The sequence below is a fragment of the Saccostrea echinata genome, unplaced genomic scaffold, assembly GCF_033153115.1.
Source record: "Saccostrea echinata isolate AGI-Se365-2 ecotype Australia unplaced genomic scaffold, CSIRO_AGI_Sech_v1 ptg000030l, whole genome shotgun sequence".
Classification (NCBI taxonomy): Eukaryota; Metazoa; Mollusca; class Bivalvia; order Ostreida; family Ostreidae; genus Saccostrea; species Saccostrea echinata.
The window spans coordinates 9813876-9831704 of record NW_026889779.1 but is presented as its reverse complement, the minus strand read 5'-3'; the positions used below and the strand labels follow the sequence as shown (position 1 = coordinate 9831704).

Here is a 17829-nt window from a genome sequence, read left to right as displayed (position 1 = left end):
AGAATAACCAAAATCTTACGCGGTTCACGACCTACATTAATCTTGGATGAAAATCAAATTTTGTTACCTAAATAACTGACTGACAATCTTTTATCAGAAATTAAAGAGAAAAAATCTTTCAAAAATTGAAAATTGGTTATAGCTTGTAGTAATGCGTACATAAGTACCATAGCTAAAAGTGCATGTATTAAACAACATTTGTTATGCAAGAGTCGATGTAAGATTAGGGCGATTGTCATGAATAGAAATTTACAAAATACAAAGTCTAACCTGGCTACAACTTGCCTTCATATATAGATACTGTATAAATATAGATACATGTATATTCAAGGACAAGAGAAAACTGGATTTCGTACAACAACAAATAATCATTGATAAATATCTGGAACACGACCTTTTAAACTAGGAACCCTGATATTTTCGTTTAAAAGGAAATGTGAAGTATAACCCCCCCCCCCCCCCAAAAAAAAAATCAACAGGCTAAATTTTCATGCCAATAAATAATGAATTAATGAATAAATAAATAATAGTAATATTTAAAAAAAAAAATATATGTATATTTATATTATCATAAATGGTACCAATCTTTAAAGTTCTTTCGTCTATATAAAGATGTATAAACCATATCTTCAATCATTTTAGAAATTTTAAAGCACAGTAAAAATTACCAATGCCAGTATTTCAAAGTTATACAGAAAGAAATCCTCTCTTTTATATCTTAGCTAACAATTTCCAAGGAGTATTATTTAAATTGATTTTAATTTTTTTTTTATATGCTTCCTTACGTAAGTTTTCTAAAAAAAAAATTGATTTAAAGCATATGTTTTGAAAAAAAACTTAGAATAAATATTAATATTCATCAACGAAAATGGGCCAAATCTTTCAATAAAGCACAATAATAAGATTTATCTCACTATATTGTATTAGTTGGGTGAGAATTAATTCAGAATACTAGCACTGTTACACTTGGATTATTTTTTTTTTCAACACATTCAGTTGGACCTCGTAAAAACATTTATTTAATTTCTGCAATGCATGTAAGATAATCACCTGATTATAGATAACAAGATCTATTGAACGCATATACACTCTCCACAGGAAAATCGTTGGCTCGAGTGACAGGTATCTACCCTCCCTTTTAAAAGGAGGATAGGTAGTTGACATAGAGTTATTGTTACAAATCCTGGGGAAATAATGGAAGAACACCTTGTTTTCTTTTCCGTGTGCATGTGTTTTACCTTATTAGGTAGTGCACGTGTAGTAGGTATGTATCTGTATATGAAACTATCTCTCATGACTAATAATTCATAAATAGAACATAAATAATTTTTGTAGTGATTGCAAAAATAAATAAAAAAGTAAATAAATATTTAACTATGTAGAGTGTAAATCCTGTATGCTTAAAATAACAAAAAAAAAAAAGTTTTGAATAATTATTATTATCTATTCAAGGCTCTGTGAGTGGATCAAAGCGAACTACCAGTTTTAGACAATGTATTGAAAAATGTGTCTCCAAAAATTACGATGGACCTTCTCCGTCCACGCGATGTGCCTTTAGTCGTGCGGCTAACTATAAACAAAGATGGGACGGACCACCAGTTAAAGTGACTCCTCCCTCTCCACAACCAATTTATGGTCAAACGGCACTTTTTGACGAACGGCTTCCAGCTGGTGACGTCAGGAAACGGTCAACGCATTTATTGCGTGTAATACGTGGATTTTCACGTGATAAAAGGACGTCTTCCTCGTCGGTGACGGACTATGTGAGAGTGTGTTATAATTGCATTTCAGAGACGTGTAGATTTTCATTCTTTTTTGGTAAGTATTTATGAGTTTTATATAGATTATATATATAGACAAAAGGCTATACAAATATATCAGTCAACGTGAAGGAATTGATTGGGGTTATAACCCCTTTTTGAGAAACGTAATATTTAGAGAATCTAAAAAAAATTAAAAAATAAGAAGTCCGACCATAAACAAATATTATTGGATTTACAAACAAAGTCGTAAAACGTGTATTGTTTTGCAGAGCAAACGTGCATGCCTGTTCTCTTGGTCCACTTGTTTAATAATTGTTTCATAATTCAATAACAGAAAAGAGGAGCCCAATGTTACCCTAGCACTGACCTCTCTTCTCTCTCTCTCAGATTAAGAAAAAATGTACATGTGTTCAGCAAAGAGATTAAGTTATTTTTAAACATGACACTTTATCATAAGAAAATCATGAGAGTTAGTCATCCTTACATTTTTTCCGTTTTAATGGATTGTCTTTTTAATCACCCAAAACAGATCAGATAAACGAATTACCGAAAAATAAAAATATAAATATTACCAGCTACTCTCCAATCACCAGAAATGACAACAAATGTGGACGCTTATGATATTTTTAAAGAGATGTAACCCCCTCCCCTTTCAAAATCTCAAAAGTAACAGGGGTACTGACTGCATGCGCTTTACAATTGATATGGGAGACGATTCTCTTCAAATTGCATAATTATTTAAACGTATCAAAACGTTTCAGTATAAAATCTATATGATATATCAAACGTTACAATTTTCGAGCTTTTCAATTTGCAGTTGTATAATTTTCTATTTGCGTTGTACATTTCACCACTTGCATTGGTTTTTTTTTTTAAATTGTATTCTATAATTATCAATTTGTATTGTATATTTTCTATTTTTGTATTCTATAATTTTGTATTTTTTTTAAATTGTATTCCACATTAATTTTCATAAAGTATAATTTTAATCTGTATTGTATAATACCTCATTTGTACCTTGGAATGTTGCAATTTTTATCGTTTGCAATCAATTTGTAATCATTCACTAATTATGGAATACAAAAAAATTTTGTTGCAGAATTCAAATGGTATTCACATTCAAAACAAATTAAAATATTAAAGAATAAAAATAGCGTATAAAAGAATAGGGAAAAATATTATCAATAAACATTGTAGATAACGAAATGTGGAATACAAATGGACAACTTAGTACTGAATTGAAAATAATAGAATGCAAATTGAAATTGATACATTTACAAATAAAAATCATACATGGACAATTAAAGTCCGAAATATCTGACGTTTTCCAGGCTTTTTTCACGATTTTTGATATTTTACGTGCCAGGGAAAAAAAGCCAGGAAAACGTCAGATATTTCGGAATAGGACAATCATTGAATAAAAGAAAAGTACAATGTACCAGTTTTGAAATATATTATGCAAATCAACATCTATATCTTTAGAATGCTAAATGGAAGAGATCGAATATTATGTTCATATATGTGTACCATATCTGCGACGTCGTATTTCCGATTTATGCAATGCTGCAATTTAAGAAACTTTTTATAAATATATATAAGAATATTAAATAACTGTCTAGACTTTTCTTCCGTTTTTTTTTTAAAAATAATTGTTTTATACGGCTATATATACACGGCATCACATAATAATTCATGCATAAAGTCGCTGTTTATACAATTTACCACGTGCTTTAATGCTGTGAAATCACTAATTTTCGTGGCTAGGTTTATTTTTCATCGATTTCGTCATAAACGAGATGGTAAAATTTTAAACTAATAATGCGTTTCATGTTCACTTAAGTGATATTACAGTATATACCTCTAAAAATTCTTTAAAAACATTGTGTGGAGCTGCTGTTAATTATCAAAATAATTATTATAATTATACATGTATAAGAATTCCATCCCATGATTGCTCATCCGTTATTAATCCTTAAAAAAGGAATCAATCGTATTTTTAAAAGTAGTAATATGGATTATTTTATTAATTGTTCCTTAATCTATTTTTTCTGTATTTTATAGGTTGATTTAATAACGCTGTTCCTGGCCAATCAAAAGACCTTTGAGTGTTCACAGAACTTTAATTTATTGTGTATATTTTAAATATATGTACTTGTTTTGTTTTTGAAAATATAAATTTTATTATATTTAATCGTTTCTGTTTCAACATTTTGCAACTGTTCTGTATGATATGGAGATACTATTTCCACACTTTCGGTAAGTTTCTGACTCCCAGCTGTAATCTCGTATCGCTGAAAACATTTTTCTATCCAGGATAAGGTATGGGTGGGTTCTGTTGCGACTTACGGGTCATAAAATATAAATTTTGATGCAAACGTATATACTACCATAATTGCTAACCCCCTCTGGCACCAACTTCCAAGTTAGTTTTTTTGGCTGCATTGTCATGGTGAAAAATCTGGGAACTAGCTGCAAGCTTCGTTTCATAAATTGCAGCTCTTGGTATTTTTGCCAACCAGCTTGACCAAGTTACAATTTCACTATCGTACGGTCAAGCAAGCGAAAAACTCGCTCGACTCTAAAGAGGTGCTGGCCATGATTTAATTTACTTTCATTACGGGTTAAAAACTTGTTATTGATTTAAGGAATATTATGCAAGTTCCCGGACGGTTTCGAATGATTTCGTCATAAAAAGGGAACGGTATAGATTATAAACTATTCAAGTTTATATAGTTCAGCAGGTCGATATTCAGATAAGGCCCCATATATGTGTCGTAGTACATGTAGATATAACGGTCTTCGAAAAAGTTAAGTATGCTTCAAGAAATGGGTAGCGATGTCTGAATGTACAAACCATATTGAATTTTATCAAGCTTTACTCCAAGTTGAAGGGAAGCCAAGAAATTTTGTTATTTTTCCTAAAACTAAACCAGGTCTCCGGAATTGGGACACATGAATGACATAACACGTTGATTGTAAACAAGTTTCTCCTCTAAATTGGCCACTGTTCCAAATATCTTCGTCTCCAAAATAAATACTTATAAACCAATGTATTCAATTTAATTGATCAAAGCCCCCCCCCCCCCCCAAAAAAAATCACACTCACAAAACTAAAAAGGGTTGAAAGATTTTTAATATATATTATAGCACATAATAAATAAGCATTCAATAAAAACAACATTCAATCAATTCGTCCGAATGTGAGTATTCTGTCTTAATTTGTACCTTCCACCCATTTCTCTGTGTGGTGGTGTCATGGACAACATGTAATCTCAAATAAAACACAATATGGATTTCATTTTTTTTTTAAACAAAACAATGCTAAAATCAAATAGGTTCGAAATAATATTAATACAACTTTAAAATATTGCATATTTTGAGATTTTTTCTCTCTGAATTCTTAATAAAAAATATAGAAAAATCTACTGGCAAAAATATAGTTTTGGTTATCGTATTGGTAGCAATAAAAATCTATATCTAAAAGTTATTTGGCAAGCAGTTATCTGGCAAACAGACTGAACATAATTAAAAAAACAATATAAATTTTGAAACTTTTCATAACTAAAAAAATTATGCAAACAAATAATCAAAATATATTAAATCTGAATTCGTCAAGTACACAACACAGTTCTAAACTGTAAACTGATATTTCATATCTATGTTGTGACCGTTCTTCGGATTTTTGTGCGTACAACTTGAAGCATTATCAATTTCCTGGCACCAAATTTGTCTCCAAGAGCCACAATGGTTCCCTTGTCGTGACTCATTGTGACGTAGAAGACGTCAACGCCGGTGGAGAATGCGCAGATTTCACTTCCGTTCTTCATTCTCCATAGGCGGATCGAAGCATCTTTACCACCAGATACGACGATTTCATTGTCTGGGGAAATAGCCACGCACCAAACCTAAGGAGAAATTGAAAAATATAACAAAGCCTATTTTACAAATAAAAAAATCAACGTATAAAAGATACTTCTTTTAAAGCATTTAATTTTATTATACCTCTGTGAATTTTTTCTATATAAAAATATTACGAATAAACATGCTATTTTTTCCAACCAGCACCTACCGTGGAATAGTTTTCGTGCTATTTGCCCATGGTGAAATAGTCATTAAACTATTCACCGGGAGCATTCTGTTTCCCTCGCTTTTCATATGGGAACTCTTCTGGTTTTATACAGATTGTGACGTAACACAAGTAAAGACTGCTTCGGTATAATAAAACACTTATTTACTGACTATTCGGACAATAGCAAGTTTATCGTTCCCCTCGACAGCAACTATTTCCCTCGGCTGCGCCTCGGGAAATAGTTGCTGTCTTGGGGAACGATAAACTTGCTATTGTCCTCATAGCCAGTAAATAGGTGTATAATATTTCTTGTTTTTCTTTTTTGTTTTTATCTACTTGCTACATTTACCAGACTCTTGCCATTATTTCAGATTTGTTCTTTGAAATAAAATTACAAATTTTGATACATGTATATATATTTAGATAAACATGCACAGAAGTTGCACAATCTCCTCTGAATTGTACAAGAATGAGTGAATGATCACCAGTGCATAAAGTACTCACTTCATCTTTGTGACCTCTTAATGTACTGATCTGTCTCTCGGTTTGCATGTCCCACACTTTTAGAGTACCATCTGCTGATGCTGATACTAAGTATCGATTATCGTCTGAAAGAACGACCGCCTTCACTTCCTGGTTGTGCGCATGCACACCGGTACCGGAAAGCAACTGACGACTGGGTTGGCCAGTGCGCAGACTCCATACCACAAGGTCACCATTGCGTAGACCTGTTACAGCCTCATCACGAGGTAGAATCACTGTACAGTCAGTGTTTGCATCCAACCTCAACAGACAAGGATCTGTGACTTCATGCTGGGTTTGATTCATGTCAAATACTACAAATTCTGCGTGATTGTCAAATGAATTGGAAAATCCTAATACACAGTATCTATCATTGTGGGAAAGTTTTAAGAAATTCACATAGTCATTATTTCCTACAGGTGCATCATATTTCACCTCTTTCAATGCTTGGTTTCCTAACAAGTCCCACACTACTACATGAGTAGCGTTACCAAACTTTTCAGACCTAGCAAACACTACTTTGTCAGGGTCTGACATTACACACAATGCAGAACACGTCTCTTCTGTTCCCATCTCTAATGGTTTACCCGTGGTGTAGTCCCAAATCTGAAAATACAAGAGTTTTCAAAGCAATGGAATTATACACATTTAAAAAAAAAGAGAATCTTGCGTTTAAAAAATAATACCAGTGTTAACTCTATCATACGAAGAACTTCCTAATTGTATACTCGTAAATTAAAATAAAACTTGGGACAGTACCTGTAATTTTTTATTTGTGACACCTTTTCTGGTTGAATATTCGTTGACCTCTAAATCAGCGTGTACAGCGCCGACCAGCAGACGGTCGTTACAGGCAAGATGGAGGTTTGTTGATCCTACGGTATCTCCCTTCATGATTCTCAATAATTCTCCATTCTATACAAAGCCAAATATTAAAATAAAGGCATTTATAATTGACTATTATGTTCATGTATTTATGGCCTTATACTATTCCAATTCGTTACATTTAACTTGTAAATCGTTTAACTATCTTCCTTACTGCTACCTCAACGACTGTGTTTTCATGATAGACATACATTGAAGAAACATTGAAGGATTTTTCGTCGAACAAAAATTACCTGCATGTCCCAAACTTGTGGTGGTCCTAGACTAGATCCAGTGACGACACTTCTGCCGTCCGTCGCCATTAGACAACAGTCAACACGCACTTCATCTCCAGCAGCCCCCGGTGTCACCGCGCCGCTAGAGGTCGTGCTATACTGAACCATCTGATTTCCGGCTTGATTGGCCATCATAGTACGGACGTTTTGAACCTAAATGGTCAAAGCAAATAGATCAAGGTTTTATTCTGAGCCACAAAGAGTTGTGAGAAAAGAAAATGGCAAAAATGATACATTTACACACAAAGCAAGTGCAACACACAAAGCATTGAAATGAGAATGCGGACAAATAACGTTAAAATACTTTGGATATACAATGTATAATAAATTCCGTATGTGCAATAAAATCAATGGAGGATTCCCTCACATATTATTTTCCCATAAAAGACTCTAGTAAGCTCTAGTCTTTTCCTTTTTCTAGTAAAGTTTCTAAAAGTCCTATTAACTAAGTAACCCTACATCTATGATGGGTTTTAAGAATATAACTTTGAGGGAAGGTAACATTAAGATACTAAAAATGAAACATCTATAGCTAATATAATAAAACATTCCAAAAGTGTTTCTTCTATCATTCATTTCTAAACTTCTCCAGAGAGAGAGAGAGAGAGAGAGAGAGAGAGAGAGAGATTGTTTAAAAGAACGCTGTTCCATCTACATGCTACAGGTTCACATACCTTGGAAGGATTAAATCAAAGGAAAAAATCTACTGGATTTTGTTACTCATAACGAAAGGGGATGCATATTTAATCATTCTGAGCACAACATGGCTTGTACAACAATCAGTATTCTGAGTTTCTCGATCCCAATTACACAATATATAAATGAATGTCCTTTTTTATAAAGCTCATTGCAATAGTGTTAAATCTGGATATATAGAATTAATACGTGTAACCGGGATCTAGTGTGGTATCTAGTACCACGTAAAGGATGTGAAGAGAATTAGAGGAAGATTTTCTGGGTACATTTGACATGCAGAGGGAAAAATGAGGATGATGACTTACAAGGTACCGTTTCTGATGAAGTGAAGCTGTCTGTTAAAACAATGGCGTCTTGGCATTAAAATATTTGATTTCTAAACATTTTAAAAAAATAGTTGTTTTTTTTTTTTTTGGAATATCTCATCTTTAAATTTAAAATAAATTCAACAAAATCCACTTTCCCTGTCATTAAAATTTCGCGTGATCACACAAAACAAGGGTAATACTGTTGATGACAATTATTATTGGCGAAAACTTGACTTTTACAATCAATGCATAAAACATTTATAATTTGACAAAGTTAATGATTTTACTATTAAACAAAATTCTATTTAAAAATTGAATAACATAAATAAATAAACCTTTTCTAGAACATAAAGAATGGTGATGATGATGATGAAAACAGAGACAAACCAACGATATAAACCTCACAAAATTGACCATGCTTTGATCAAGAATGGATGACAAACAAAACACGGCAATAAAAACACACCAGAACAAAACACACATAGATACAATTACCTGATAGCTATAGGAAGATGTCATCGTATTATATCCGCTCTTACTCATAGTATTGGCACCTAACGAAGCGCCACCTAGCCCACTTCCCATGGAAGACGAGAGAGTGTTGCTGGTGTAGTTTGCTGGTGTGGCCATGTCGTAATCTGCCGTGGTGGACTCGCCGTACGCCATGTTGTACCCGGCTCCACCGCCACCACCGCTGCCACCACCAGACTTGTAAGTTGAGGTTTCTTTCTGATACATGTAAGATGAGGTGCCACCTCCCATGCCTCCGGCACCACCGCTTCCTACATATCAAAATGTTCTGTTTAGACTACAAAAACAAACTATATTGGGAAGTATTTATACTTGGATTTTTTGAAAGTAAAACATGATTTGAAAATTAAATAAACAATGTATATATGGTTATACAGCTATATAATTATATAGAGGTTGAATGTTTTTTTTATGGGGTATATACAATAATAATAGCTAATATATATATATATATATATATATATATATATATATATATATATATATATATATATATATATATATATATATATATATACACTGATGTGCACTGTACACGGATACATATCATATCGAATATATAAGTGATACGGTTATTACAATATATAATTGTGCTGGGATACACGTGGATATATCATATTTTCGGTTGCTAATAAATATAATAGAAGATGCATACAGCTCATTTTATGCTCATAAGTATGCTGTTGCAATTATGGATTTGATCCCCCTCCCCGAAAAAAAAAAGATTGACATTTATCTCGGAACTGAATTTATTAAGAAATCATTAATGGAATAGGATACGTTTGCATTTATTTTAGTCGGGTCACTGACCATTTAAAAGATAAAATGGCTGTATATTTGAATACATATCGGTTATTCAACTTGCTAGCTGGACATAGGCGGATTTCAGTCACGGTCACATACTTGTCGCGGTATGAAGTTGTGCAACATTTGCTAATCTCGAAATTCGTTCTTCAAAGTCTCACCGCTTCAAAACTTACGCTGGTACGATTCCTGGATCCGCCTATGCTACAGACTACGCTAATATCGTCACTACGAGCTAGCTACGCATGCTTACAACAACGCTAACCTGCCGACGACGCAGATCCTAAGTATGCTCGTGTAGCCTTTGGGGTACCAATAATGGTTCCTTTGTTCGAGAACGTACCCGTAGCTCTAAGAGTAGCAGAATCAAATACATCTCCTCCAGCGCCGCCACCAACACCACCGCCGCCTGCTGTCGCTGTAGTTGTCGAGGAAGTGTAATAGGAGGAATAGCCTCCACCTCCACCGCCGCCACCAGCCCCGGCAGATCCATTGACCACGGTGATCTTAGTTCCACCTCCCGCACCGCCGCCACCCCCTTCAGCTGTTCCAGACATTGCCTGTACCACAGGGAGATTGGTTGTGGTAGGAGGAGAGATCGTTGCTGGTGGAGGACCTCCACCTCCACCGCCTGGACACGTGACAACACCTGGCTTCAATCTCCAGAATGCCCACATCAAGCTTGCCAAAAATGCCATTGTACCTGTAAAAGACAAGTTTTTTCGTACAAAATAATGCTTTCACCATTCAAAGTAAAAATGAACTTGCTTCAAGATTTAAAATGTCATGCAGCCTACCAAGAAGTGTTCCCATGGCTGCGCCAGCTCGAACACCGCCTCCGGCGGGCGGAGGAACCACAGCAGGACCACCGCCAGCTGTCTGAGGTAGAGTGTTTGCACCACCAGTCAAACCAGGATTAGTACCAAAACCACCAGACACACCACCGATCTTCTCATAGTGAATTACATCAACCCCTCCTATGAAGGTGAAAGCAAATTAATATCGTTAACTCCGCGTTCTGTATTATTTCGCTACAATATGCAATTTAAATTATCAAAACAAATCATTTACATTACATCTTATTTGCACTTAAAATTTTAATGATATCCGAATTAAAAAAAATCACCTCCGATCCCTGAGGCACCAGGTCCCAAAGAACCACCGCCTCCAATATGATCAGGAACAATATGCGGTCCCGGGCCAATAGGTGGAACAGGGGGGCGTGTTGGTATACTGCAAAAGCAATAACCAGAATTAAATGTTTGTCATAAATGAATATATAAACACACAAAAAAATCAGTTTATCAAAATGCACCTACACTGGAGGTCGCAGATTGTATCCGCGCTTATCAATGAGAACTGCATAATCCCCAACAATGTTAATCCTGGCATCGTTATGGTGAGCAAGGTCTAGGAAGCGATACTTATTCCAGTAGGCGCCTGTTTAGTAGAGAAAATTTAAGAATGAAAAAAAGCAATCAATGATCTAGAAATTAGGAACTGACTGGTGCGTAGTTATAAATAATCTGCAGTCTTCTTTTCCTGATTACAATAAAAAAAAAACATCTATATTTCATAACAAATTTCTTTCCTGGAACATTGTACATTCTCTTACCTCCAATAATTCCATTGAAACCACTGAGAATGGTAGAATGTCCAGAGTCCGTGTATCCACCAATGAACACTTTGTGCATCTCATCAAAAGCGGAATGGGAAGCTGGTAAAAAAAAGTTTTAAATGTTGTACAAAACACAACAAATATCCGGATAAAAGAATAAAACTGTATGAAGTATCTCCAATTATATATCTAACTTACACTGATGTATATTAAAGGCACTAAGGCTGTCCACTATCAAGTCCGCGCGCTCTCCGTTGCGTAGAAACTTGACAACGTGGTATTTGCCGTCATTGTAGGTCTTAGAATCAATTCTAAGGGTTTGTTTTCCACTGCCAGTGTCATACTCGGCGACAATGAAACCACTTTCCTACAAAATACATTATTACCTCAGTATTAGTTTGCAACATAAATGACCAATGAATCGTTTTTAAATCCATTCCTGATTTTACATTTACATCCCTATAATATTGCTTAAGATGCCCGTGCGAATCTTTACTCTTGAAGCCATCTTTCGTACCAGTTTAATTTCAATGTATTCATTTCCTAGCCTGCTCTCAGCTCTGTATAGCAAACCGTCCTCGTAGAACGTCATGAATCCAAAGACAATTTCGTCTGAACTGGAGACTTGAAGATCATCAAATGTGTACAGAATAAGGCCGCCTTGTTGGTTGTCTGGGGATCCGAAAATGGTACCATTTGGATCTAAAAATAATCATTTGAAACCATTCATAACTTAAAAAAAAAATCTTGATATTAGGCTTCTATTCATTAGAAAACGTTTGCAATAAACAGGACTGTTTATGATAAATACGATCCCTTTCTAAGAAATGACTACGTATACAGTATATATTTTTAATGGATATTAGAAAAACGTACATTCGCCACAATTTGGACCCCAGTAAGCAGTCGTCTGACAGTTACATGTGAAATCTACGATTCCTGGAATACATATTCCTCCGTGCAAACAGGCGTCAAGTGGACATGGTGTAATTGCTGGAACACAAAATCAAAATTTATAAGAACGTATGGAGTGACTGAGAGAAAAAGCCAAAAATTAAAATCAAGTGTTTGGGCAGGAATAGGCAGGTACCTCTACAGCCAGTGATGATTTGGTCAATGTTACTGGCGTATTTGCGAAGTTCTGGGGTATGTCCATTCAGCTCTACCGAAGACAAACAGCCGATAAAACCTTCACTGGACTGAAGGACTTCTCGGACAAACGAATCCAGATATTCACTGGTGGAAATTCCTCCTATGTATAGTCTGCCAGAGAGCACCAGTTGGTTGGTTCCAAGGTTGATGACAATGGGCGCCAACTTGTCGACGGAAACTTCAAACTGACGTTGCTCGCCGCGAGTGCGTTCTCTCAGAGTAAAGAGATGCCATTGGTTGTCGTTAAGTTTAGGTGTGGGTACTAAATGTGGAGAACTCTGTCGTATGCCGTTGTGGAATTTAACGTATAACTGTCCACCTATTAACTGCACACTAATAAACTGCTTCCCACCTCCTCTTGTAAATAGAAGAATTCCATTTTCCTCGCCTGTCTTAAAGTTAAAAGTTAAATGCATCCTTCTTGATGCGTGAAGGGGGGCCAAGTCAGCATACACATCCCTAGTAACGAACGTAACAGGCCGGAAGTGATAATTATTATATTCTTTCTCAGTAGTAACAAATATTGGCCAATGTCCACCTGAATGCTGCTTCAGTTCGTCAAATATATCCGTGTGGTCAATGTATACATTCTGCATGGATCCGGAGAAGGAGGGAATATTCAGACCCGGATACAGATTAGCCAAGGAACCATAATAAATATCATCATAGTGAATGAAAAAGTTCTCCCCCTTTAACGTTTCTGAAAGCAAATAACATTTTTATGAAAATCAAAATCAGGAAAATCAGGATAACTTGGACAACTGAGGGTTCAACACACAAGAATACTATACCTTCCTGATGAGCCAAATCGTCAACCCACATTTTCAGTAGGTTGCCATTACGGCGGAGATTGAAGGTATGCCAATGGTTGTCATTCAAGTTCTCTCCAACATAATACACCTGAATTAATTAACGTAATGTAAATCTAAAAATTTTGTAATAAATTTCGATACATGTATTTTTTCTAAGTTTGCATCAAAGAAAATTTAAAAAAAAAATAATCTGACTTAAGAACAAAGTCGAAACTAAACTCCAGAATGGTTCTAAGTATCATATCACAATGGGGGATTTTTTTCAAAAAGAAGGAGGTTCATAAAAGGCCAGAAAGGAAGCAAAACATTCAGAAGTTTTCAACATTTTTACATGACACAAAAAAAGGGTTGCCATTAGATGAATTTGCTCTCTCAAAACTGACTATATACAGTCATAAACATTTGATACTTTGTCGATTTATTCGTAAAGGATTTTACGACTGGTCATGCAAAATAACCCATAAATCGGTTACCTTCACAATTACGCGTATCTTCATTTAAACAGTAATACGAACTGTATATAAATCTGTATCATGCAACCCAGATACTGAATTCCAAACCACCCAAAAAACTACTTACAAAAGGAGTTAAAATTTGCTGCAAGTTAAATAAAACTGATAAAATACTAATTTTTGTTAAAGTTTGTTGAAGCTGTGCAAATGGAAAAATGGTATTATTTTTTAAAAGCTACCGTTTTATTTGCAATTCTTCATCAATAAAATACTGGTACCTGATCCACTCCATTGATTCTGACGGTAACCTTGACGCGTCCATTTTCTAGAACTGCCCGGATGTACTCGTCCAGTCCCCGAGATGAGTGTGTTTGGAAGAGAATAGCATTATCCTGTGAAGTACGGAACCGAACTGAAAAATCGTTATTGTGTGTTTTTTGCTGGATCAAGTAATTATACAGAATATAGTGTCCGTCCTCAAAGATACTGGTAACCGGCCCTGGAATACAGAATAAAGTATTGTATGAGTAAATAATTTAAGTATTTGAAACTTGAGGCAAATTGTTTAGTTTTTATTTCACTGAAAACTGAATATTCTGCTAAAATTTACATCTATCACAGCGGTCTCCACCAAATCCTGTGCCCTGGCAATAGCAGGCAAATCCCCCTTGGTCGGTATAACGACAGGTTCCCGTACCACAAATATTGGCATTGTCACAGTGACGGACAAGTACTGAACACTGGTTAGAAATACCACTTCCTGCGATGGACGTCTGAAGGCGCATGTTCGAATCTGTCAAAAGCATTACAACATTTAAAATGACGAATATTGTGCCTTTGTGCTCGTACACCCACTGATACATAAAAGTTAAAAAAAAGTGAGAAACGTACCCAGTTCATGTAGGGTAAGGTCTCCAATACACCCCACATAGCCGCGTCTTGCGTATGTATACCAGGACAGGTTTTCTTCTGGTAGTGCGCCTATCCAAATTCCACCAGCAAAGTACAAACTATTACGCTCGAAAGAAGTGAGATCTATACGGGTGGGCTTATTGTTAAGAGAGACAAGAATGTAATTAGCAGACAATGACAGTTGGACCCTTTGCCATCGACCAGTGCTAACGAAGTCATTGGACACTAACACTCTTCTAGTCAAAGCACCAAAGTCATAAACAAAGTACAATTTTCCTTCAAAGACCTCAAAACTCATAAATTGTGATAGGGACGTAGATCGTGGAATCGTCAAAAGAAGTCCAGTCTGCAGTGACGTACGGAACCGGAAATGGATTTCTCCTCCATTCCGGAAGTCAACATAGCCTGGGATATGATAATGTTTATCGTGAACAAGGATTGAAATCGTACTAAATAGCTTGATTTTGGTTGGCTTCGGGGCTGTTGTCGTTGGTCTTGGAGTGGTGGGCCGTCGGGTGGTGGGTCTTGGGGTATGGACGTGACCTTGGACGTGACGCTCCCATTCAGAACGAGTGAATATTAATATAGGCCAGTGCCCACCGCTGTGCTGCTTTAGTTTTTCAAAAATGTCAACTCTATCAACATAAACGTTGTGCATGTAACCATGAAATGAAGGGATTCTCAGGGTAGGGTAAATTTCACGAAGGGAGCCGAAGTAGATTTTATCATAATGGATATAGAAATCGTTGCCCGATATCTTTTCTGGAAAATAAAATTAATCGTTTATAGTTGTACAGCTCTATACCAAAACAATTCTTCACAACTCAATAAAAGAGGAAATTTGCAGGATTACCAACCTGTCTGATGTTGTTGGGAATCTACCCACAACTCCAAGTGGTCCGCACGGCGACGGAGGTTAAATGTGTGCCATCTGTCATCGTTAAGATATACTCCAGTGTAGAATACCTAAAAATGAAGTAAATGATTGATTTAAATCTTGAAAATAAACTTGTCAAATAAGCAAATGAAAGTTCAGTAAAACTCTTGGTACAAATTTTCACACATGTATCATTTACATGCTGCATATGAATGAGTTTATATAAAATAGTTTCCGCTTGAATAAATAATCCCTTTCGCAAGTACATGTATTAAGTCTACTGAAATATGATTTACTAAACTAAAAATCTCATGCAAGGATAGAAAACAAAATAATTGATTTAAAAATAATTCAAACTTTAATTTAAAAAGTGTTGCTTTAACTTTCAAGTTAACATTTACTTCCAGTCCCAGACCACTAACATGCAAATCATGAAAAAGAATTTTTGAATTAGTAAATTAACAGATAAATTAATTACAGCTAATTTTCACATCTAACTACTCACTGGATTTACATCGAAAATCTGAAAATGACAGTGCATCCACACAAATAGTTAATATAATAGTAAAGCTGACAAGCTGCAATAGATATAGTTAGTGCACAAAAGCCATTTTAATTCACACTTGTGAAAATGTTTTTGATGTAGCGTAATACTTTATAGGAGTGCAATTAGTAATACATATAAATAATCAAAGCTCACCACTGTGAAAGCTATCATTTGAGTTTCACACTTAAAAATGTGATCGTGTGCAAGGAAACTCAGAATTTCAAAGTCAAACACACAGGTATGAAAAGCACGCTTATTTTAATAATGATTTACAAAACAATACCTGATCTTTGCCATTTATTCTAATGGTGACTTTGACTCGCCCATTCTCAAGTTCCGCTCGGATGAAATCGTTATGGCCTTGTGAAGAGTAAGTTTGGAACAAAATGGCATTACTTTGTTTGGTCCTAAATCTCAATGAGAAGTCGTTCAGGTGAGTTTCTAGGAATCTCGCATACTGATATATGACATACTCTTGTCTTTCAAAAGCGGCAGTGACGGGCCCTAGAATGAAACAGAGTCATTCATTAATCAGAATTAAGAATTCATCCAACAAAACCAGAATACAAATACTTAAAAAATTAAAGGTATGCTTCAACATACAGATATCACAATTGTCGCCCGCCATTCCTGTTCCTGCGCAGTAGCAGTGGTAAGATAGGGCATTATGGTACGAACACTCTCCTGACCCGCAGATGGAGGGCACCGCGCACTCGTTTGCTCCTACTATACAGGTCTGAGAAAGTTCAGGAACATTTTGGATGACAATGGGACGGAAGTCTGTGGCTGAAAAATAAATTTTGCAATACATATACACTCATGATACAAACAACAATGACACATATTAAACATCCCCCAGATACAAGCAAAATTACTGAACACCTTCCACTTACTAGTGTCTTTCAGGGTGAAATCAAGAAGACATCCTACAAATCCATTCCTTGAAATCTGATACCAAGACAGCTCACTGTTTTCCCTTGGCCCACCGATCCAGATTCCGCCACTGAAGTATAACGCCGTCTCCGATGCAGACAAACTGATCGTGTTCGGAGAACCATCAACGTAGACCGTGACACGGCGGCCATAGCTGACGACGATTCTTACAGAATGGGGCTGACCATCATTAACAACTGTTGTAGAGAGTCGGACGCGTTTGGCACCAGCACCAAAATTATAAACCAAGTATAGGATACCATCGACAATCTCACAGCTGATAAAGGAACCGGAAGTTCCAGCAACAAATATCAAACCATGCATCTGAAGTGTTCGAAACCGGAAAGACATTTCTCCTCCATTCCTCATGTCAATATAACCTGTGGCCCGGATATGGAAGTTGAACTTGAGGAGTGAAAGAGTCCGGAAGAGGACAATTTCTTTTGGTCTTGGCACCGGTGTTGTTACTCTGGTTGGAGGCCGGGTGCCGAATTCGTTGGGTTTGTAGATTATTATGTTACCATGTTTTGATGCATGTGTCTCAATATGGGCTAGTAAACTTATGATTGTTACATGGTTGTTTCTGGCATATTTGGAATAGATAACCTGGAATTTTGCAAGAACAATTTCATTAACTATTTTATTAACAATTCTTTCTTTTAGAGTACCATGA

At 35.7% G+C, this 17829-nt stretch overlaps 1 protein-coding gene across 4 annotated transcripts in view; it reads right to left on the bottom strand.

Annotated features, from left to right (window-relative positions):
• Positions 1-4874: 4874 nt before the first annotated feature.
• The window catches only part of LOC133197243 (uncharacterized), a 42787-nt gene continuing 29832 nt past the window's right edge, over positions 4875-17829 (bottom strand). For 2 of the 4 annotated variants that reach the window (XM_061333178.1, XM_061333179.1), the window contains 23 exons: positions 17117-17762; positions 16827-17009; positions 16507-16727; positions 15657-15765; positions 14779-15561; positions 14498-14680; positions 14166-14386; positions 13415-13523; positions 12562-13323; positions 12348-12464; positions 11989-12173; positions 11670-11838; positions 11469-11570; positions 11173-11293; positions 10980-11086; positions 10651-10830; positions 10119-10556; positions 9014-9300; positions 8516-8545; positions 7473-7667; positions 7114-7269; positions 6337-6960; positions 4875-5668 (listed from right to left, as the gene is read on the bottom strand). In XM_061333178.1, the coding sequence (XP_061189162.1) occupies positions 5420-5668; positions 6337-6960; positions 7114-7269; positions 7473-7667; positions 8516-8545; positions 9014-9300; positions 10119-10556; positions 10651-10830; positions 10980-11086; positions 11173-11293; positions 11469-11570; positions 11670-11838; positions 11989-12173; positions 12348-12464; positions 12562-13323; positions 13415-13523; positions 14166-14386; positions 14498-14680; positions 14779-15561; positions 15657-15765; positions 16507-16727; positions 16827-17009; positions 17117-17762 (6177 nt within the window). In that variant the 3' untranslated portion in view covers positions 4875-5419. The remainder of the gene's footprint in view (positions 5669-6336; positions 6961-7113; positions 7270-7472; positions 7668-8515; positions 8546-9013; positions 9301-10118; positions 10557-10650; positions 10831-10979; positions 11087-11172; positions 11294-11468; positions 11571-11669; positions 11839-11988; positions 12174-12347; positions 12465-12561; positions 13324-13414; positions 13524-14165; positions 14387-14497; positions 14681-14778; positions 15562-15656; positions 15766-16506; positions 16728-16826; positions 17010-17116; positions 17763-17829) is intronic. The other 2 variants (XM_061333181.1, XM_061333180.1) reach the window with 2 other exon arrangements.